The sequence below is a fragment of the Epinephelus moara genome, chromosome 18 (assembly GCF_006386435.1).
Source record: "Epinephelus moara isolate mb chromosome 18, YSFRI_EMoa_1.0, whole genome shotgun sequence".
In the NCBI taxonomy this organism is placed as follows: Eukaryota; Metazoa; Chordata; class Actinopteri; order Perciformes; family Serranidae; genus Epinephelus; species Epinephelus moara.
This window is the reverse complement of record NC_065523.1, coordinates 13,214,756-13,239,081: the sequence shown is the minus strand read 5'-3', so window position 1 is coordinate 13,239,081 and position 24,326 is coordinate 13,214,756. Positions and strand designations below refer to the sequence as shown.

General features: G+C 43.2%; 2 protein-coding genes across 10 annotated transcripts in view; both read left to right on the top strand.

Annotated features, from left to right (window-relative positions):
• The window catches only part of med25 (mediator complex subunit 25), a 30,452-nt gene extending 26,502 nt beyond the window's left edge, over window positions 1-3,950 (top strand). For 8 of the 9 annotated variants that reach the window (XM_050069614.1, XM_050069615.1, XM_050069616.1 and 5 more), the window contains 3 exons: window positions 982-1,152; window positions 1,267-1,387; window positions 3,370-3,950. In XM_050069614.1, coding sequence (XP_049925571.1) covers window positions 982-1,152; window positions 1,267-1,387; window positions 3,370-3,473 — 396 coding nt within the window. In that variant the 3' untranslated portion in view covers window positions 3,474-3,950. Of the gene's footprint in view, window positions 1-981; window positions 1,153-1,266; window positions 1,411-3,369 lie in introns of all 9 variants that reach the window. The other variant, XM_050069617.1, reaches the window with a different exon arrangement.
• A 9,231-nt stretch (window positions 3,951-13,181) lies between these two features.
• Window positions 13,182-24,326, top strand: part of lrrc4ba (leucine rich repeat containing 4Ba) — a 39,727-nt gene continuing 28,582 nt past the window's right edge. Inside the window, exon 1 of the mRNA XM_050070146.1 lies at window positions 13,182-13,356. The gene's annotated coding sequence lies outside the window, so the exon portion shown is untranslated. The remainder of the gene's footprint in view (window positions 13,357-24,326) is intronic.

Genomic DNA, 24,326 nt, shown 5'->3' with positions numbered 1-24,326 from the left:
TAAAAACTTTAATTAATAGATATCACCCTGAAACCTTTCTGAAATGTTATGTTTAAACATGCAAATAATGCATTATTTAACTAAATATGCACTTTTTGTGCAGACATTTCCAGAATAGAAATCTGAACTAAAATTAACCTAAATGTGTGTTTTGGATGTTTTCCTTTGTCTGAAAGAAGATATGTCATGAAAGCAAAATAGCTCCCCAAATTTCAAAATCATGTTTTCACTTAGGTGTCTCATCTTAATAAATCAAAAATAATTAAAATTATTAAAAAGAAAAGCAGCAAGTCCCCATATTTGAGAAGCTGGAAGCATGAAATATGTTTGTATGAAAAATAACTAAAATTATTATCAAAATTGTTGCCAGGTAATTTTCTAATCAATCAACTAATTGTCTCAACTGCAACTGTATATATACAGTATAGGTTCTGTGAAAAAGAAACCTTGATTTTTGAAGTAACTAATAATTAATAAATAATTGTACCGGAGTAAATAGTACAATATATCTCTGTGACTTTTGTGGAGGATAAGTAGAAAGTGGCATTCACCTCAAATGAGGTAAAAGTACATCAAATTTGTACAGTACTTAAGTAGAATACTTGAGTGAATGTACTTGTGTACACACCACTGGCCTCAATAATGTCGTCTAAACATTGCAGACAATAGCCTCAGTTACCAGTCTTAGTAAACAGTAAACACTCCTGTCTTCCATATAAAACCTATAAACAATTATTTTCTACATATTTAAGTCTTCTTGTAATAATCACTTATAAAATTCCCCTGACAGGATGCAACCACTTGCTAGAATTTTTGACCTTGTGACGTGTGGAAAAAAATGATTATGAGTCACTGAAATCTAAAGGAATTTTTAATCCTGGCATCTGGATGTTCTCTTTCTCTTTTTTAAATTATGAGTCAAAAAAAGAGTTTTCTGATATGACATGAATGCAGTTTACGACATCTTAACCTTTCCCTCAGATGGCGATGAGAGCAACCGGACCAACAAACCAGCAGCCGCCGGTCAGCGGCGCTCCACCCAACCAGGTCGCACAAAGCGGGCAAGCCCAGCCCCAAGGTCCCATACTCCGCCTGTCAAACCCAGGAGCCAATCCACAGCTTCGCAGTCTTCTCCTCAGCCAACAGCAGCCCGTAAGAGTGCAACAAACGGCTGAGTGAATCTGTAGTAAATGTCTCATACAGTAACTGCTCCTCTGGAGATTCTGTAGAGGTTAACGTGGCTTATCCGTCTCTGTGTCCTTGCAGCAAGGTGGGGTGTCTCACATGCCAGGCATGATGTCTCACCAGGGTTTAGGACAGCAGTTGGTCCATCCGGCGCCAGGAGGGGGGGCTCAAATGCAGGGCCAGTGGAGGCAGCCCTTGGCAGGTCAGCAAGCATCCTGCACAGAGGTGGAGAGAGTTCAGAAACATGTGACTCAACTTGATATGAAATTTTTGAATATAGGTCTGAAAATGTACTCTCTGAAGGGTAATAAGGTTGACATCCAAAACCACTTCAAGAAACTCATGTTGCTTGAAACTGACCAAGTTCTAGGAGACAAATTGTTATTGGTTCAACACAACTGCAGTAGACGTCCAAAGTTAAATAAAGACCTTAAAGAGCAATTTTAGCTCTTTTTATCCCCTTTACTGCACTTCATGACGACTTTACATTACTACAGACAGCATACATTACTTTCTACAGACTTTTACAGAACAGTGGGTTTTTTTTCAATACCACATGCAGCCATCTGTATCTAACAAAAATCAGCTTGCAAAGATTTGCTTGAGTTAGATATTCCATCCCTTGTACATGCTGCCCAAATTTATATTTTACTCACTTAAACGTATACTATGAAGAATCATCAATTACTGTTTGTTAACACACTCACCAGCTTAAGTGGATGTAAAAGCCGGCCAGCCCCAGACTCACTCTCGTTTAGAGTTTCGCCTCACTATATTTGCTTCTTCTTCTTTTTTTTTCTTTTTTTTTTTTTGGCACTGTCTCTGAGCTGTGGGCTGCTCACGGTCTGGTACCTGGTTGCTACCTTTTTATTAAGCCCCTACCTCACCTGAGCGCTGTGGGGGGTAAGCACCCACAAATGTCCCAAACAGAGACGATAAAAAGAAATACAGGCAGAGGGCTGAGTCTCTCCAGGAGAGTGGGTCATAAGTGATGATAGAGAGGGAATACTTCTGTATGAATCTATACATTGTTTTCAGGAAAATCCAGCGTAATATCTTCGATTTATGTGCACCTTAGTTGAAAAAGTTTGGAGAACTTCTGGTGCATTTATATATTGATTTGAAGCTCCAACTTTAAAGATTTCCACTGCTAAAAGATTAATTTCCCTTTGATGGCCTTTTGTTGTGAAGCATGGTCCTGTGCACTGATGATGAGTTACAACCAGCAAGAGCGCAGATTGGTTTTCTCAGGCCCCATGTCAGTCATTGGTTCCCCTTTGTGTTTTGGGAGATGATTGGCAGTGCATTTCCTCAAAATACTGTATTATAAATCTTTTTCACCTCGCTTTTAGAGCACATCTTTGTGATCACCCCTGCCCCAACACCACCAGTGGGATCTTTTTACTATGACACATGTTCATTTGCATTTATTGGCACAGACAGTATGAGGAAAATAAAGTGTTTTTTTTTTTTTTTGACCATCAAAGCATGTCAACATGTTCTAGGAGAAACCCAAAATGCAAGTATGAACCTAAAAATGAGCATAATAGGTCCCCTTTAAGCAAAACGTGCGAATGGAGCCTAAGTTTTTTTTGTTTTGTTTTTTTTTCAAAAAAAAAGAAAAGCCACTTCCACTCCACATTATCCCTGTCCATATTTGCTCATCGTTTGTTGTTCGGGTTTGATTTTTTGATAAAACTGTACAGGAATACATCTAGTCACAGTGTTGACTTAGAAGTCCCTGACGTCTGAGCTTTGAGGCAGTAGATTTATGCACGACGTAAACATTTCAAATCACTGTACACAACAGTAAAGTACCTTGATGTTTACCCATGTCAATCAAATCTCGAGTGCCTCTAAGCTGACCTTCCTAACAAAATGAATGGAAACAGATGGCTGCATGGGAGGGAAAAACAGGCTTGAAGAAAAGTCCAGTATGATTTGGAAAACAGTGTGTAGTGATATAAATAATGTATCCAGATGTGGGGACTTTAAACTGTAATTGTCATTCAAACTCCAGAGTCTGTTGTACTTACTGTATGTTTAATTAAGGAGAACACCTACAAGTACTATAAAGTGTTTTATATAGAAAGTATAAATTCCGAAAAAGTAAAGAGAATCCTTCATTTCAATCTCTCTTCCTCTCTCTCCATCCCCTCCCAAACAACCCAACCCTGTGTGCAGGTCAGATGCTGATGTCTGGAGGTCAGAGAGGTGCTGTACCGCAGCCCGGGATGCCCCAAGTCTCCAGTGTCATGGAGGATGAAATCCTTATGGACCTTATCTGATTGACCGTCACGGAGTCAGAAACAGGATCTTTAGTTGAATCTCAGCAGCCATTTGGCAGTTTGGACACATGCATCCGCTCGGTTGCTTTATTGCTACAAATGTTCAACATAATTAAGGAACAAATCATGAATAGTTTTTTTTTTTTTTTTCTTTCTTAATGGGACTGAGCAGCTGAAGTTAATTAGGGGCAGACAATGCGAGCATTAGTTTTTCAGGTAAATGGTCAAACCGACAGCATGCTAATCCTCCATGCTACTCACAGGACGAAGCCAAACCAGTGGAAACAGTCAATTATGTTATGCTTATGGAGACTCTACTTTTCTATTCATGTTTTGTTTAGAATTTTATCATGAAAATCTGAAATAGTGTTATTTTTTTCCTTTTTAATTAAGATTTAACTTTTTTCTGTTAGATTTCTTTTTTTATTATTATTGATAAAGTTGTTTTTATGAGAATAAATAAAACTATGGAGTATAGACCACTGAGGAAGTCGTCATCATTGTGAAGAGGTTTTTGCACATGTTGTGTTCGTGGTGGCCAGCCAGAGTCTCCACAGTCCTGCCTCCCCATGTGAATGCAGCTTGGACCCTTAAGGTGAGAGAGAGACTGAAATAGACACAGTAATAGATAGTTCAGTGTCTTTTTCTGCCAAATAGTGTCACAGTGTTAATTTTAACTACTCCAATATGTCGTGGAACCATAGAGAGTCCCCTTGTGCCAAGTAGTCCTACCAGATGGCATCAGTTGGCCATGTTTCCCTTGGCATAACGTACAATCAGGCTGACCGCATGCGCACATGGCAGCAACTCCACATATATGCCAACAGTCTGCTTTCGAAACGTGCTCTCGCATGCACACACACGATACATCCGAGTTAAATCATGCACACCAGCAAACACTATCCTGTCATGTACCTGATGGTGACACGGGTGCTGAAGCTGCAGATCCAGCCACCGGCCGCGCACGGGGAGAGAAACACACATGAACTTTGCTCAACCTCACACGTACGGTCATGACACGTTCACGCATCAGTTTGTGCATTTTTTATTTGTTTTTTTTTCACACTTGGACACTGTGTACACACACATACACACTCACCAACAGGAAGTGATGTCAGTCCCTGTCACCTGGGAGACAGAGACGGTTGCTAAGATACCGTGACAGTGGGTTCTTGTTTCTGAGCTTTTCCTCAGCCCCGCTTTCACATGGACTCACACAGATAGACACTAGTCCCTCAGTGGATGGTGTTCATCCCTCCCATCCCTTAATCACTGGCCGGCCCTCGGAGCCCGGCTTAGCTTCACTTTATCTTCCTCCCTCTCTCTCACTCTCTCCATCTCCATCTATCTGCCTCTATCTCACTATCGAGCTATTAGCGCCTGTCTGAGCTCATAAGTTTTTCAGTATCTCTTTTATTAACAGCAATGTTCACAGGTCCGTGTGATGAACTGTAGTGGTAAATAAAATGATGACTAAACTGACCTCCGATCATGACGGTCGTTCAGCAAACATCACCCATTTTTTTAAAAAAATCAATAGTTAACGTATCACATTATAAGAATAGCATTATTTTTATGTTTCCCTTTAAACCTTCATAGCCTCCTATAAGCTTCATCAATTTAATGCGTTTTATAAGACACTCTTTAAGGAGACCACTGGCTCACGGTGTCAGTATGTCATCATGGTGATACTGATCGTGTGTACAGTATGTTCATATACAGTAACTGCACTCCTTAGAAACAAGTAGCTTGTGGTTCTATCAAAGAACCATCATCCGATGAGGTTTTTAAGGGCCTTCCTGGAGAAAAGAACAATGAGCTTTCTCAAAACTAAAAGAAATCCTTGATATATTGAAATACAAAGTCCAGTGAAACATGACAAGTGAAGAAATGAACAGCAGAATACTCAGTTCTTGGCTTAAAGGGACAGTTGATTCCCAAACTCAAAACACATATTTTTTCTCTTACCTGTAGTGCTTTTTATGAATCAATATTGTTTTGCTGAGAGTTGCCGAGTGTTGGAGACAATGGCCGTAGAGATGTCTGCCTTTTCTTGAACACAGTGCTGTAGGAATGAGTCCAAAAACCCAGAAATGAGTTAACATTTTAGCTCGTCTGGTCTCTTGCCTGAAAGTCGATGGGTGTTCTGAATAGGTTTTGTACTTGATGCCAGAAACAAGGTCTGTGGTTAGAAGACTTTCATGTTTTGTTCCACAACATAAAATTCGTCGGTAAATACCCCACTTGTGAATTTAGAAGCTGTTACATGCCTTAAAAAAGGTGGTTGCTAACAAGTGGCTGAATGAGACTATAGAACATCATTACCTCATACACAGCTTTCCAGCCTTGTTGTGGCGACCTTGAAGTCATGTGACCGCGGTGTAGTTTGTTTATAGTCTAACGTTAGCTTTTTACTTCTGGTGATTGCATTTACACTTCAAAAATCATAAAAGTGGATTTAATTTGTGAAGATTATCTTGCTGAACAATACATGTATCATAAACTTTGGCTTGTGACAGAGCTTATTGTTTGCAATAATCCAAAATCCAATGGAAAAATACCATTGGCTGTGTGCATGTGGAGGGGACCAGGGTGACGCCAAGTCCTGGAATGGCCATTCTGGGATGGGTGTTCAATACGCCAAAAAAAACACATTTGAAAAACTCAACAGCAATGTCTCTTTCCAGGTATCATAACCTAGTTACTGAAGATAATCCACAGACCTTGTTGTGAGCAGTTTCATGTAGGAACTATTTTCTGTCCACCGAACTACACCTGCCAACCATATTACCATGCAGAAGGAAGCGTGCATCGACAGCTAGCTCACCTAGCACCACTAAGCTAGCTAAAGTTACAGCTCAGCCAAAGAAGACGACATAAATGTTTACATCTCTTTCTGTCACAAGCACGAGCCTCTCATCCATGAGTAGATGCACTCTTCCTTCTGTGCAGTGATTCAGTTGGCACGTGTACTTTGGTAGAAAGAAAATAGTTCCTACATAAAACTGCTCACAACAAGGTTTGTGGATTATCTTGAGTAATAAGGTCATGATTTCTGGAGAGGGACATTGCGGTTGAACTTTTCAAATGTTTCTTTTGGCGCTTTGAGCACCTCAAGCCGAGTGCCATCTAGTTCCATTATATCGGAGACAAGGCAGACATCTCTACGGCCGATATATCCAACACACCAAAACAATCTAGACTGATAAATAGCTCTACAGGTAAGAGTCAAAAATGTAATTGTGCGGTAAACCATCCCTTTATGTGACATCTTGACATTGCTGCCATCTCTGATCAGCCCTGGACACTCGTAGGGCTGCGAGGAGACACTACATCTGGATGAAATAATGTCTCCACCAGCAGTTAGTTATCTTTCCTTGTGAAATCAATCACATTGATATTTCTAAGGGCTCTTGCCTCTTAACAGTGACTTTAAATCTTAAAATTATGGCCTGGCAATAATGTATGAACTATGAAAATATCACGATTTTGAGATAAGGTTCTTGAAAATATGAGAACTTCCACTCATCAGGATTTATGTCACAGTGGCTCTGAACATGTGAAACAATGTACCTCATGCCCTCCACCTTCTCCTAAGGGATCCAGAGGAGTTCCCACACCAGTTGGGTATGTAATCCCGAGTTTGATCAGGTCTGATAGACAGACCTGGCAAACCCAAACTTGTAGTGAGGGTGAACTGGGAATGCCTGGCTGGCCTCACTGATTGTTTTCAGAGGGATTTTTCCTTTGTTGTAGGAGAAGCTTGAGAAATTGAAACTTGACTGCGCAATGTTCAAAGCCTCCATTGTGGAGGCAGCTGTCCACATGTGCTTTGTGGTCTTGGAGATCGTGTCCCCCAGGGTGTCATGTGGGGGGTACTGTGGGAATATGGGGATGCAGGGCTGTTGATATGAGCCATCAAAGCCATCTGGGCCTCATATACCCAGAGACGGAGCCATAGCATGTTCTCTGTGGGTAGCGGGCTTTGCCAACATGAAGTATTCTCTCACAAATATCAGTCCTTTATTTCAAAATGAATGCTAAAAATCTGATCTAGAAGAAGAGCATCATTGTAATGTTAAGAGTGAAAAAGCTCTTGAGCTGCAAGTGCTACCTTTTCTGCTTTTTGGGTTTTTTTGTGATAGACGTAAGAGAAAACTCCACAGTTTCATAATTCAGGGTCGAATGACACAAAGTGAAACAATTACAAAATAATAATTTTCAAATTGAAGTAACTTAGTAACAACTTAAGATATTTCACAACCTACTATGTTAACTGTGCCACAAATGTTAAAAGACTCACAAAAGTGTATTACTTTCCATGGCATGACCTTTGGAATGGGCACATTCAAAGTTTTGTTTCAGAAAAATCTCACAGGTTTCGGATACTACTATAACAATTTCTTAACCTGACATTACCAGACCAAATCACAAATATGAATTATGAATCTAACAGAGCAAATAATACAAGCTCACAGATTCGTCTGGTTCCAGGGCTATACATTTCTCATAATCAGCAATTATTTTATCTTATAATCGAGGCAAACTTCACCATCATCAGGAGCAAATTCGTGTAGTCAAGTCAATAAGTTACAAACTCAAGACATATAAATGCACTCTGCTTAGTAGCAATTGATCTAATTTCTAGAACTCTATTTGCGTAGCACGAAAAAATAGCCAATAAAACGAAGTTGAAACCAGTGTGCCTTCTACACCAAAGCTCGTTCTGTCTGCATCTGCACTGTAAGGTTGAAATATTTATGACAAATGTTTTCCCCATGGTGACCAATTTTACCCCCAGAGCCTGATGTTTTCATCTCTGTAGACCAAAATGCAATGCAGCAACACTCATTCTGCTGCTGTAACTATCCATTTCTATAGTCACTTCACATACACCTGCACTCCATAATGCAACAAGTTCAGGCAGGCTCTTCTGAAACAAAGCCTGGTGCTCTGAATGTTTTAATATTTGAACCACATTTTAAACCGGACAAATGGCTAATTCAAGTATTCTTAACAATCCAGGCATGCATACAAAAGTTGGTTGATTTGTGGTGTTGATAGAACTATCCCACACAGGAAATGATGACCTACTAATAAATGGAATATACTGTGAACAACGGGGTGCAGGCACTGGTGATAGCTTAAGAAAAAAAATCCCATTAAAAACATTCAAAGGTTCAGTGCGTAAGATTTAGGGAGATTTTGTGGCGTCTAGCGGTGAGGCTTATGAATGGAGGAAAATGTGGAAGTTGGATTATTACACAATGTTTCTGTAACTTAGGCTATTAATAACTTATTAAGAACGCTGCTTTGTGACTCCATGACCCGCCCGCTTGAAACCTGCACTATTTTCTAACACCCGTACCCAACCTGCTGACCCCGTAGGACCCGTAGGCTAACTCGCCCACAGCTCACAGGACCAGTGGGCTGTGGGTCGATGTGTACATCACTATATGGAGGGTTTTATCGGGAGCAGAATTACTCACAGAGGTCTCCTCCTCTCTAAAACAAACGGACCCAGTGATTTAAAACCAGGAAAATCACTGAAAAAAGCATTTTCACATTTAAAAAAATCGGTATTATTCAGACGATGTTGATGCGTAGGGGCTGCTAACTACAGTGGCTGACGCAAAAACATGAATGGCGCCATCTAGAACCAGTGTTGAGTTTGTCCATTCTGGGCTACTGTAGAAACATGGCAGTGCAACATGGGAATCTCCGTAGATGAAGACCTGCTTCCTATTTTGATAAAAAATGGCCCACTCTAAGGTAACAAAAACATAATTGGTATTTTCAGGTTATTATACACTAAAGAAAACATACTTATTATATTATATTATTTTATATTAGCCTATATTATATTTCTTCCAATATGTCTCCCTAAATCCTACACACTGAAGCTCTGATTGAAATTTTGAAAAAGTGCACCAAAGTTTGATTGAAGACTGTTGGCTCCAATACATAAAAAAGACCCTGATTTCTACGTATTCTAATCGCCAAAATCAGTTGTACAAAATCTATACTTTAAAGTATTAGTATACAATATGCAGTCAGGACACAGGGATGGAAATCACGAACTGAAAAAGATGTAAAATAAGCAGGTAGGACAAAATAACTCCTGTCATGCATTAAACATCTCAATACAAAGCTTCTGGGTATGGAAATTTCCTTTAATGTATTTGACTCATATAGATTTATGACATTTGCATTAACAATGTGATTAAATACTTTAAGTGCACTTAACCTTGCCCATTACTTCCCTGAACACGTCCTCACATATGACCAAAGTCTGAGCTGTGACTGCTCTTTGCTCTCTTGCCGCAGAGCGGTTTGGGCCAGGGTGGTTTGCTACGTGTTGGTCGTGGTGCATCTTGGTTGTTGTCCCCGCCTGTTGTCACTATGAGGAAGGAAGCAGTGGACCAGTTCGAGGGCCAGTTAGGGAAGGCTGTGGGCTAGAGATGAAGATTATACAGCCTGGTGGCAGAAGTGCTGCTCAGCATAATGGGGTTTATAGGCCTGGGGGCAGAGTTTGTTTTACGCCCTGCCGGAGGAGGTGTTGACAGGAGCGAGCGACGGAGGAGCAGGAGAGACAGTCTTATTATTAAGCCTCGCCACACAGAGAGTGAATGTGTTGTGATGGTGGTGGCGGTAGATGAGTTTAGCCTGCACATGGAGAGATTAAGAGGAGGGTGCGGGTCGGAGGAGCATATAACACCTAAAATTGGATTTGTCTTCAGGGGCTGGTGGTTGAGGTCCACTTGGCTTGGGTGTGGGAAGATCAATGGTACTATCGGGGCCTAATGGATGCGGTTGCCAGATAGGGCTGTTTGTGATAAGGGAGGAGTATTGGCTTTAGTGGTGGAGATACAAGCTTGGTTAACTCTGTGTTTAAAAGAGCTTCTTTCTCTGTGGGTGAAAACACAGTGTTTCAGGGTGTACACAGGCACAAGCGTTAGAGCGTTCAACCCTTGCTTGCTAGTCACGACAGCCCGAGTGTTCAATTTGGTATCACACAGGTTGGAATCTCTGCAGCCGGTGGCGTGCTGTTTCACCATCAGATACGGATCAGGGCTCAGTTAGGGCCTCGGAGGCTGTGGAGAGTTCAGTCTTGAGATAGCGTGTGCGGAAGGAGGGGGGGAGATGCAGAAACGGCAGGAGGAGAAAGGCAGGCGGCGTCTTCTCAACACCACCGGCGTATCTGCCCCACTTCCTCTCGCCATGCCATTCCAGCACAGCACGGAGATGGCAGAGGTTTCACCCTAGCGCAGCAACTGCCACTGAGGCCCCGGGACCTGAACATAACCCAGGGCAAAAGAGAGCGCCTGCATGTCTCTCAACCAATATGCCAGCACAGCATAACGCACAGCAACACAAGACAGAGCGCAGGAGGAGAGAGCAGCCTCGTCCACAGGGCAGAGGCAGAAATACTAGATGGCAAGCTTTCTGTCTTCATATGAGGCGCATTAATCCTCACAGTGGCTCCCATCTTTATTCATTCATCGGCCTGTGGTGTCCACTCAATCAGTCAGTTAAAGGCTGGCCTGATGGAGCGAGCCCTGCACACCCACCACAGTGAGGAAGGGGAGGGAGGGGAGGTTATACTCCTCACCATATAGCCTGAGCAGACACTGCAGTACAGAGATACAAACAGAGTGGGTTGGGGAGGAAGAGGAGGAAATGTGAGGGGGCTCTTTTAAATAATGAGGCAAGAGGGGGAGAGGAGAAAAGGGAGAGACAGGGGGAGGGAGATGAGACAACTGGAGGTGAAAAGAGAGCAGCCTTGTATCAAGAGTGAACGAGATTGAGAGGTTCAAAGTAAAGGAGGGAGAGAACAGTCAATATCAAGAGCAAGCGATAGGGAGAGATCCAGGACGACGACAACACCTCCACAGACTACAGAGGTATGTATGTGCAAGAGAGGGAAGGAGGGAGGGGATGTGGCGGAGGAGAGTGTGTGAGAGTTAGAGAGAGGGAGGGATATCCACTGCACTGTTGTGTGACTGGAAATTTAATAGAGAGAGAGAGGGAGGGAGGCAGGAAGGCAGCAGGGGAGGGGAGAGGAGAGAGAGGAGAGAAAGAGAGGAAGGAGCGACGCAATGCAAAAGCACTGAGCGAGAGCCGTTGTTGTTGGAATTACAGAGGACTGGGACAGGCTGTGGACGCTGCTAGACCCTCACTGCAGAGCGTGGGGGCTGTGGGGGGGTCAAGTGAGCGAGAACATATTGTGCATAAAGTGGAAAAGGGCGGGCAAGGCCATGCAGAGTGTACAGTGTGCAATGTTTAATAAGAGAGATACAGGTTGGCCACCCTGTTGCTGCATCCAGACTGAATATGTAGGGGTCAGTCATTACCTTGTTCCCCATCTAAATCATGCTTCTCAGTGTGTGTGTTTGTGTGATATGGCAGAGCTGGAAAGAAGACACGTGTGTGAGGAGTGTGTGTGAGAACACGTGCCTGTGATGGAGAGCTGGCGTTGAGGTGCAAGGATGTGAGAAAGAGCGATCCTCTGAGTCTAGATATAGAACGTTATCAATCCAGCACTAATCACCCGTCTGAACAACCCCCCCCCCCCCCCAACCCTCCACCCCCCAACTCACACACACACACACACACACACACACACACACACTTCTTTCTCCCTCCTTCCCTCCCTCCCCCTTCCCCTCTGCTATCTGATGGACACTCCACCACCCACCCACTCTACATCCTCATGTTAATATCCTGCTGAGGTGATTGACAACTCAACCCTGATCACACCTGTAACCTTAACCTGACCTTAAACCTCACCTCGCTCCCCCGTCAATGATGCACCCCCTCCTTCTCTCATCCCATGGGGAACCTCTGCTCAACTCCCACTTGAGATCAATCCCATAATTTGTCTTTAAGGAAAAAATCTGGATCCTCACTTCTTTGACTTATCCCCCTCCGTCCCAGCATGTCAATCACCACACCTGTGCTGTATATGCTACCCTATATATGTTGGGGAGCTGCAATGGCAGGCAGGACCCCAGTCCAATGAGGCAGTGCTGTACAGGTGGGGCTCAGCACTGTGTGTGCTTGAGCGTTGCCAAGGGAACGGGCCAAGCAGCAAATGTTCCCTGTAACAAGCTGTAAACACCACCATCATCATATTATAGAGATTATATGACCATATGGACACATGTGTGTGAGTGTAAGTGAGGAACATAATACAAAAATAACTGAAGAAAGGAAATGTGCAGTTGAGATGCAACTCTGTGTGACTGTATAGGGGAAGCGTGGGCTCATCTGACTAATTATAGTAATAACAGTTGTGAAGATTGTGGTAATGATTATATTAGATGCATTTGTTTAGGGTGTCACGTTATTTGGGGCTGTTGATATTAAGGCTTGTGCCATGGGCTGCTGTCTGGGTATGTGTGAAACGTCCATGGTGATGTGTCTGCATCATTGTAATATTTTTTTGCATGTAAAAATATTGAGTGAATAAATAAAGTTCCATATTCAGTGTCCCTACAGCAGCAGCAGCAGCAGCAGCAGCAGTGTAACGTCCCCTCACTGTCGGCCAGTGGTTCCATCCACCTGAAGATTTCTGAGACAATTCTCATTACCAGCGGTGGCAGCGCAGCACTTGGAAAGGGTGAATCAATCTGAGAGAGAGAAAGAGAGAGAGAGAGAGAGAGGGGAGAAACAGTGAGGGAGACAGAGGAGGGAGAGAGAGAGAGAGAGAGGGGAGGGAGAGGAGAGGAGAAGAAGACAGCGTCGGCGGCTGCTCTGCAGTGGAATACGCTGTTATTTGAGGGAAGGTGAGAGCTCTCGGAGTACCCGACCAGCGCGTGTTGAGCATGATGTGTTTCAGGACTTGACCGCAACATCCTTAAAAAAAACACACCCCATCAAGGTAAGTCTGTCATCACTGACTGTTTCTATCGATGACATCCTCTCAGATGCAGATTCACGAGCTCTGATTCTTGTTGTTTGTGTCTGGCGTGTGTGTGCACGCGCGCGTCCGGACAGTTTTGTGCATTTGGCTCCACGCGCAACAAACTAGTAAAATGCGTTGGGATGGAAATCCGCATTCATTGACCTGATGTGATGTGTGAAGTGTCCTCGTGTGTGATCCGGTGCAGGGCCTCCTCACTGACTGCATGGCTGATATCCAGGAATTACATGTATGACGAGGCAGACGTGTGTGTGTGTGTGTGTGAGAGAGAGAGACAGAAAGAGAAAACTGAGGGAATGATTTCTGATGTATGCACAATTCAAACTTTTTTAACATTCCCATCTTTTGTTTAGCCTTTTTTTTTTATCTTTGTATGTCAATACAAGTTAATCTAACCTTGGCGATAAGAGGAGCATCCACCGGAGCACAAGCTGTTGACAGGGCTTACTATTTGATCCGGTTTAACACGCGGCTTTCACTCAAATATACTCAATTAAAGCGCCCTAATCGGACCCGTTTGCGGTGTTAATTTGCGCGTTTGGGTTCATTTACCCTCGCTGGCCCCCGCTGATGACCCCAGATTCGGAGGAAAAAATGCGCAGGCACCTTGCGGCTTATGCGCGGTGGGTTAAGCTCTGAGTCAGAGCCTGGGGCCCCTCCGGCTGAGAACAAGGAGCAGATAGATTAGGACTGATGAATGAAGATCTACTGCCTCTATCTGCAACACAATGATACGGTTATGAGAGGATTTGAATGCTAATGTGCAGTGTTTCAGAGAAATCCGAACGGGCTGGGACTGGCGGGAGGAGATTGCTGGCAGTGTGTGTGCTGTGGACCAGCTGGATGATCTCCTGAGTTTTATGATAGAGAGAATAAGTTATTAATGGGGTGTTGGAAGGTGAAGTGGGGCACTGGGGCAGGATTAGACAAGAGAGGGGTGGGGGTGAGTGTTGAGCTGTGTGTATGGGCCCTAACAAGGAGGGATGAGGGGGGTAATGCACTCAGAGACCCCTCCAACACTGAGAGCAGATTTGCATGTGAGGAAGGAAGAAGGATGCTGTAAGCCATTTTTATTCGACACATCACTGTCACACGGCTGGTGTCATTTTCAATTCTTTGTTACCCCCCCAGGATGATTAATCACCACTGTTTTGCTGGTGCACTTTATGTCCTGTGATTTTTATTCATGCGCCGGTATTACATTTAATGCTTGTTACAGTACCTGTAAACCTCCACACCATCGTAAGCTCAACCGTCAATTGAATGACCATGACACATACCATTTATGGGCCCTCGCTTCACAGCATATTCTTTCCATTAGATCCAAAATAGGCCCACAGGAGTAAAACTTTAAGAGGATGGTAAGTTTTTATGCCGCTTGTATTTTATCCCGCTCCTATTGTGGGCTTTATGTCCAATAGCAAGGAAGTAAAGCTCTTCTCGCCCAGCTGATCATGGACTGTGTGCAACAGCACCAGTCACTGCAAGGCCCCGGCTTCATGAGAGGCTTGTCACATGACATCACATTTAAAGGCAAGGTCCTCCAGCTCAGGGCAGTGCTTCAAAATATCAAGACGTCTCACTGCTGCAAAAGCGAGGACGAAATGTCAGTGAAATTTGTTCGTCTTGAACTTTGTCGCTGCCCTCCTCCCACTCCCCCGACGGAAGCCTTACCTAAGCCGAAAACGAATTCAGAGTGGGCCAGGCTGCTAAAAGGCAGCCATTTATGAGAATGCAGCCACTCAAAGGAAAACAAGAAAATGGTCTATTCAGCATTTGTGATGTTGTTTTAGGGACAGACGGATGTGAAGTCCTACAAGTCTTGTTCTTGGGAATTTGGTGGCAGAGAAATTCAGATGTACTGAATTAGTAAAGGCCTGGAAGTGGAGGGAAAGTATTGCACAACTTCTGTCATATTTCCTTTTAAGTCCTGAAGGATCAAAGTCATGACACCTCTTGACCTAATATGCATATTATTAAAATTGAACAATGTCATGATTCACAAGGAAAGGTTAACAGAGATTAGTTAATGGGATGCTGGAGGAATGTTTTATTCAGTTTATTCCTCCTGTAAGGATTGTGCACCTGTAACAGACTGTTCCACTGGTGGCTTCAAGCTCTTTGTTGTGGTCTATAATTCTAATATGTCTGAATGTGAGAAAGCTGAAATCATCCAGCATCCTTTTAACAGTTACGTATACAATAGATCCACTTTTAATTCCTTAGCAGCTGAGCTACTGTGGAAGACACAAAGAATCTTGAACTTTTCCACCAATTTAAACACTTCCAAAAACAGCAAAGAAAACATCCGGCCATCTTACTAATTTTAACTGTCAACCGTCAATTTGAACACATAAGTCACATGTGTCCCACAAAATCGAGTGCTGACTCCTTCCTGTGTCGCAAATTAAGCCCCGGCTGAGCGATTCCAGTCATTTGAGGAATCAGGCCAGGCTGCTCTTTAATTTCCGAGGCACACCACTTATGCATGGCCGATGAGCTTGATGAAAACAAGCAAGCAGGTTAACAGGGACATGGTAAATTACACCTGCACACCTGGCCTAGAGGGAAGGTGTGACTTTGAGATAATGCTCAGCCCCCCCACTGCTCCAGCGCTGTTGGAATTGTGGAGCCATTGCGGATTATTTCCAGAGGAGATGTGAAAAAGTCAAAGCAAATCCTCCCAAAAACAAACACACGAGGTGGGAAAGGGCACGAGCGGAGTCCAGCATATAAACGATTACCCCCTAAAATATTGCCCAATGTCAGTGATTTGTGCATCAAATGGAGCCAGGATGCTTTCAATCTGGTTAAAGTAGTTTGCCTTTCCTCGTCCCCTTACTGTACCTAAAAGGACAAAGGACTGCATTAATTCCGAGGGACGTCTCTGCTGCTACATTAGGATGCAAAGAGAGTAACTGTTGCCCTAAATTTGGTGTCTGTGTGAGCGTCTGTTTGTGCATGCTTATGTGTTTATGCACATACACGCATTTCTGTGTATGGCAGCGCAAGAGAGAGAGAGAGACGGAGATTATAGATGACACTAAAACTGCTCTAATCAGGGCAAGCTGGTCGCTGATCTCTTCACAGGGCGAGGGTGCTGTTGATTGATGGCTGCACGACTTGCTGATGTACACAGGTTGAAGGGTGAAGGGAGAGTCGCTGATCAGCCATGAGAGGCTGAAAATTGTGGGAACAACCTCCGGCTGTCCCTTAATAATGCAGCACGATGACGAGCCCCCCCATCTGAGACGCTGGGATCATATCACAAATGCCCCTGCCAGACCCCACGTGCTTGCGCCAGGCATGAACCCCAGGACGGAGATCTGAGATTCTGTTTTTGCGCATGATATGGCACAATTTGAATCTCAGTAACCAGGGGGCTGAGAGTGCATGAGCACTGACCCAGCAGAAATGCTAAGCCGCCTATGATGGCGGGGTGGATATAATTAGCCGTGATTGGTTTGATTGAGTCTCCCGTCCAGGCCTGGGTGTTGGCCCTTGGGGGATCATGATGACTGTCCGGGCATTAATTATTGAATAATAGTTGGAAGAAAGGCAATGGTTAATGACACAAAATGAATGCCATAATCCATTGAATTGACATAATTAGAAATGGTGAGATTTCCCCTGGGGAATATATTCTCATCATGACCTAAAGTGGAGAGGGATGCCTGAAAAATGGACTGAGGCGATCCCTTTCCCTTCCCTCCTCATGAGTTTGTGATTGCGCTGTCCGGCGGTGCTCGACCAAATATCCGATCGTGTGTTTGTGAAGATGGTCGAAAGTAGCTCCTTGCTCACGAGGCATTGCTGAAACTGGAGAGACGGAAACAGTCAGGAGACTTTATGCTGTTTGAAATGAGCTGGCCAGAGAGAGCGGTCAGCCCTGCGTGTCTGATATTGAGTTTGGCAAAGAGAAGAGATATTATCGTCTCCTGGTTAGATTAAGTATTAGTAAATGTGATTGGGTAATGAAGGCGGTCAGGCCTCAGTGACCATCACCATGCTTTGCAGCCACTGCCGGCTTGGCTGCATCTAGGCACAGAGTCTTGAGGGAGTTTGTTTCGGGTCAGTGATGGCATAAGAGCTCAATACAGCATTGCAGAGTCAGGCTGGGGCCTTTCCTCTGTCTGCCTCACTGACTGGCTGCGCTGGCTGGAGGCTGTAGTGGCATACTGATGCTGATGATGATGACAGTATAAATATTGATGATGTAGATGGCAAGAAACAGATAGTGCATGAGAGCAGTAAACATGAAATTATAACCCTGATGACCAAAGTGTGATGCTTAACAGGTTTTTTTTTTTTTTGCCTTCTTGTTGTTGTTTTTTTTCACTCCTTGTGATTCAAGCCTGACACAGACAGGTTTGGTTTCCACGGCGCTCTGAGAGATCACGATGAGACACCTGGAGAGAAGCGTGGGCGCACTGTCGCACAAGATGACATGTAATCAAACGTCCTTTTTGGATCTGGTTGGAGGTTGTCGTATTTTTAGGGGCAGCAGTGGAGGAGGGGGGTGAGGGGGTGTGGCGCTGATGTCACGGTGAGATGGTGGCTCCAGAAGAGGGCGATGAGACATGCCAGCAGTCGTCCCTGGAGGCCGCTAAGAGCCACAGAGGAGGTAGTTAGCGAAGCTACGCGCCATCGCTGTGATAAATCACAGATTCGGCCGCATGGTTAGGACGATTACTCTCGGTGCCATCACGTGAACCCATACATGCTTTCACTGTTTGTTTTCCCAGTCCCTGGACTCTCCGCGGTATATGTAGAATGTTGACTCAGTTGTACTAGTTTATTTATATATTTTGCCCCTCTTGCACTTTTCTCTTGTGGTAGCTTTGGGTTGGGTGGTGCAGCGGTGAGGCCTTCAGGCTCAGATTTCCCTGTGTGGACTATTGAAACAATGGCTGTTAATTGGTGTGGTATGGCGTACTATTTGCCACACCTGAAGTCAAAGTGAGTCCTAATTACATCCTTCTATTTAAATGGAGAGAGGCTTATTTGGAGCAATCAGAGCCAGTTTTCCTCTGTGCTGTGTGCCTGTGGTGACCTGCGTCTAATAATACATCAAACTGACCTGCAGGTAACGGTTGTTTTGTCAGTTATCAGTCACTGCGTCCCTCAGAAACGTTGTCATTTGGAAGTTTTGTGAGGCAAAAGCAGATTGGATGCAGGGACTTTTCCATCACACTGCAGGGTTTACTGAACTGACGCCCCGCTTTGGGAGCTGCAGAGCAGGGCCGCGGACGCCCCGAGCCCCCGCCGACGTGACGGAGACACGCAAGATGGTGAGTGGTTACTATGGCAGGTTACTATGGCAACCTCAGGTCTCTGTGAGAGCTTCCATTTCGCACAGCGTGGGAGAGAGGGAGAGAGAGAGAGAGAGAGGGGTGGAGAGAAGAACCCGCAGAGAGGAGAAGGGTGGAGAAATCAGCAGAGGAGGTGAGGTGTGGAAATAAACAAGCCTTAGGTGTAGGAAAGGAAAGGGGAAGGCGAAGAGAGGAGCAGACGCGGAGGAGAACGCGGGGATGAGGCGAAGGGGAGAGGAGTGAAAAGGAGGAAAAAGTGATGGAGAGGTGTGAGTGATGGGGTGAGACTGAGGTGTGAGAGGAGCAGATCGAAGGGCAGGGAAGACGATCACGTGGCCCGTTAGACCACATCTGCACTGCATCCACGCAGACGCTGGAATATTTCAGCGCTGCTTTGTGATCATTCTGGTGCTGCACAGTGCGTTTCCACTCTTTATCTCTTCCTTTTCTCTCCCTTTCTTTTTCGTTTCTCTCCCTCACCTCTCCGATTTAGCTGGCACGGCGCTCGGCTGCGAGAGACATTGTGTCAGTCTTGGTGACTGGTCTCCATGGAGACGTCCATCAGTCAGTCCGTGTCAGTGTTTCGTGGGCAAAGCCTTATCGTGTTTGTCAGTCTGAGTGTTTATCTGTCTGTGTATTAGTCAGTGTGTCACTCATAGAGAAGGCTGGGGCGAGGCCTGAATGGATGGGGGCCAAGAGAGTGTTGCTTATCACGCATGCATGCACACGCTTGTTTGTTTGTTTGTTTGTAAAAAGACAGCCATTTCTACATAAAACTGTAAGGTGCTGTGTACAGTCATGGAGCTGGAGATGCACAGACAGATGGACATTTAATTAAAGCGTACATCCACCTCTGCTCCACATGTTGCACCACACTGTCTGAATGTTTATTCTCCCTTTTTTCACCTCTGAAGTCCTAATTAAACACAGAGCCCAGTTGCAGTGTAAGATCTGTTGCTGCAGAGCACTGCTGATGTTGCACAACTCTTTCTTCTTTTGCATATCTTTAATCTCATCCAATCAGTGCAGCATGCCACAATGTACAGCAACATGACAATACCATAAGACTTTCATGCCATATTTGTATTGTGTTCTCACAGTCTTTGCACTTCTCATGGGCGTAGTTTCAGTGTTGGGGAGACATATGAAACGGAAGGTTTGGTGTCTGCCAATCCTGCTAATTTAATGCATTTTGGTGAATTGTTATGCACTGATATGTGGCTCTTTTGCATCAATGTGTGGTGTAAATGTCTTTAATTGGGTCAAAATAAAAATCCTCTGCTGCTCACATGTTTTTATCAGGGGAGACAATTGCTCATGTTCTAAATATTGAAGGACATGTGTCCCCTGCGCCCCTCCCCCCTTGAAATATACAGCTATGGCACTTGCCATATTTGTATTCAGTATATAGTATAGTGTTTTCTAATACGTATTTTACAGAATTGCTTGCTTGTCCTTGAATTTTATAGTTTATGTTGTTTTTAAAAAAAAAAAATTCTTATTGTTGTTGTTTTCAACATTTCACGCCTTTCCTTTCATCTCTTTAACTTAAATGTGGAGCATGAGGCGAAGCCACAACTCAGTCCTATACTGATGACCTTGACCTTGACCTTGGGGAGTAAAGTAATACTTGTAATGATATCGTGATTACAAACAGGTGTGTTTGCACTGTTACGGTGTTTAGATGGAGCGGTTTGTTTGAGTATGTGTTTGTGATGGAAGTGAGACTTTGTGTTAAACTTAAAAAACTGCACCTGTTAACTCAAAGTGTTGCTGTTGCACAGCGTTGTCGAAACTAAGCGAGTTCCCCGCTCCAATTAGAGAATCAGCGAGCTGTGTCCTGGTATGTGGATGTGCAGCACACCAGCCTCCAACTGTTAGATTTATACTTAATAATAAGAGTGCACACTCTGTTGCACTGCACCACCTAAACAGTGCACACTATAAATCCCCCTCAGCAGTGCATTAAACACAAATAAATGAGCAAAAAGGCAGAATGTGACTCTTAAGGTTCAGAATCTTTAAATGCTCCTCTAGAGACACTCTCTGTCTAAAATGACGCTGAATATTAAATTCAGCACAGCACAAACAATGTGTTTTAGTCAAATATTTGTATTTTTCAATGTCTGTGTAGGAGTATTTGTAATTGCTGTAATTACCCAGCCCCATATTCTGTGTGTGTGGCTGCAAAACATTCTCTATGCATTAGTTTGATTTCAGTATGATGTAAAAAGATTTCCCTGTTGTACCAAAACTAATTCATCACAGTGAATATATCTTTTTTTCATGTTTATGAATGCCACGTTATTGTTTTATGGCAATTCAGTTTTAAGTGCAAAGTCCTTTGGAACACTTATCGTTGACTTGATGATGCTTTCACGTGCTAATGAGATGCTCCGAAATGTGAGATTTGATAGTTAGCTGCCAAACAGCACACAAGCAGCAGCAGTTCGTCAGAAAATCCAACCCAGGAGAAGCAAATATATACTTAGTTAAAAGTAGAATGTGAACCTGACAGCCAACTATTGTTATGCTACTAATAAACTTAAGTATTATCATAAGTGATTGTAGAAAATCACTTCAAAGCATCAATAATCCAAGGAGTGTCAGTGAAGGAAAAACACCTATCTCCAGTTTTATCCAAAATAGTTTTTCTGTCTCAACAAATGCATCCTGTTGTGTTAGCAGCAGAGCAAAGGGATACACGTGGAAAAATCAATGGATTACACTAATGAAGTGAGAATTTCACAAGATAATTCAAGATAACTGATGACAAATTTATGTTTGTAAGCAAATCTGATATAATTTTTTTCTTACCTTTATCTTTGAACCTGAATGTATTCTGGGAGGAGGAAGTTGTCATTTTCTTGGTTTGTGCTCCTGTTTGTAAAGAAGCACATTTTTAAAGCAACCCACCACTGCTCATAGACGTGGTACATGCACTTAAACACAGAACTCTGTAGCTTGTACTCTCACACATATAACTTTTTATCATGAGATACACACACTGAATGCAGCATAGGCTGACCCTATCACAAAAATGTCACCAAACACACACACAAACAATCACATGGAGCCAGAGATGACACGCCACAGTTTGACCTCCTGAAAGAAAGAACCCACACACACTCGTGCTTTCTCCTGAGTGGAAAAAAAAGGAAAGCGAGGGCAGCATGAAACACAGAAATGCTGAACCAAGTCCTCCTCTCCAAAACAGCTGGGAGCAACAAACGCTCAGCTCAGAAACACTGGGAAAAGGTTTTAGAGCAACCCAAAAATTGTGCAGTTTACACTGCTCTGTAAATGGCTGAGAGACATTTTGATTAGCTGCTGGCTTTGGCTTCCCCCTCAGCGCACAAGAATTGAGTGTATCAACACACTTAACAACCTTAAATACGGATTAATTGTTCACAAAATCGGCGTCCCGACCAGGCAGTGCCACAGAACGGACAGTAATAAGTGGATTTTATTTGAAGTTGAGAGCTGGTGTAGTGAATGTGAAGATGTTAACATTAAAAAGACTTTTATCCCAGCATGTAATGACAAGTGGTATGAAACCCCCAGTTAGGGATTTGAACATGTGGGGTAGGTAATGTAATGTCTGTTAATGGGAGTGCTTTAGCAGGGTGATGAACACAGTGACTTTTAATCTGCAGCTCTTGGCCCCCTCTGAAGGGGAGGAGGTCCCCGCTCCTGTAGGAGCAATTCTGAATAGATCAGGGCTTCTCTCTGCATCCTGCATCCTAATGAGAGCAACGGCGCGTCTTTGGACATTTTGAGTGGGAGGACGAGGTAGGAGACAGATACAGTGCAGAGGGGGCTGCAGTATATCCTATTTGACAAGGATGAGTGGTGATTAAAATGTGGAACGCTGAACGCTCCGGTTTAAGAAACCTCATCAGGCTGTTGTGCTGTTTTCTAAAAATAAGCATGTATTGTAATATTGCTCCAATAACCAAACTGAGCAGTTTGTTGTAGCACATAATAAAATGCGTGAGAGTCTTAACAGCATCCGAGGCTGGATGTCCTGTCATAAGATGACATTAAGAAGCTTAATAAGTAAACAGGGAGGAAATGAGGAGGAGTTTGTGTCTAATTAATAGTTTATCACACAATCATAAGCTCAATTGACCTTCTGTATATTTAGCTGAGGAGTACAAAATGACAGATTAGCTCAACTGGTAACAAGGCATTATAAGACATCAAAACTGCATTTACTATGTTATATTTATGACAACAGGAACATGATATAATGAAACCAGCGAGAGGAAAAATAACTTGCTGTGCTCTACACTATGTGGCATTACGTGAGAAATCAGTGTAGTCTCCTGAAGCTCATGATAATGATGATTTTGTTTTAAGGAAATATTGATGAGCATATAATCTTCTTGTAATCCATTATAATGCAATTTAATGCAAGTTACTTCAAGTAAATGGGACTCTGAGAGCATCTTGTTTCCATAATTTGACACATTTCCATCTAAAACTGAATGTTAATAAATGTATGTGATTGAAAGTGAATGATAAAAAGCTATTAAATGTTTTTTAGCCCAAAAATTTTCAATCTGCTCTTTGATCCAGGTATGTAGCAAAATACACACAGTTGTGCAATATACTATATGTGATTTTTTCTTTGTTAAGATAAGTCGGTTTGTTCATAAGTAATTAACTTAAATGTTCGAAAATGTAAAAAATGTGGAAGAATTTCAGGATCTGCATCAAAACACAATCACGTCTTCCTTAGCATTTGCCAATTTGTATAGCTTCAAATTCATCCACATAACAAACAGACAAATATCCAGGTTCTGATTTAATTTATTGTTAACAATCAGGCCCACATGTTCACACAGTTTTAAAAAAAATTCTGTTGAAATTAAAACGCAAAAAGACAACTGAAGTGCTGTTAAGTGCATGCCAAGCAGGGCAGCGATTTAACTGACTGGTTCTCGTCCAGAGCCAGTGACGTTGGCGGGGAAGTCTGCGTCGTAGGAGAGCTGGATTATGGAGCAGGGACTTTAGTTGCACATTCTGACGCCTCATTCGTGACGCCTCACAAAGGAGATCATGGTGCACACACTGACGTCACAAGCTCAAAACTCAGTCTACACATCAATACTCAAAACGGAATGTCTGAAAATCTTCAACCTCAACGGAGTTTTGCAAAAGGCCCATTTTCAGTGACCCAATATACGGAAGGACAAAACACATAGTAAAAGCTACATTTAGTTGTAGACTAGGTCTGGAATAAATGTCTTGGGACCATTTAGTAGTTAGGGTAGTTAGTTGGTAAGGTCACTGAATAGTCTTAGGTGTAAAGTAGGTTGCAAATATTATTGTATAATACATGTACTTTTTCATATCTAGACATGTTAGTGAACATATATTCTAAATACTCATGCTTAGTGTCTTGGCCCATATTCTCAAGCCTCAGATTGCTTATCAGGGTGTCTCATTCCACATATCTCCATTTTGTCTTATGATTGTCCTTATATTCTAACTGTTTTGTGAATAAACTGAAACTGAAATTATAGGATTACGTCAACAACAAAATAACCATTGGTAAATCAATTAGTCATGCAGATTTACCTTGAATATGTGAAAAAAAATCTTTGTTTT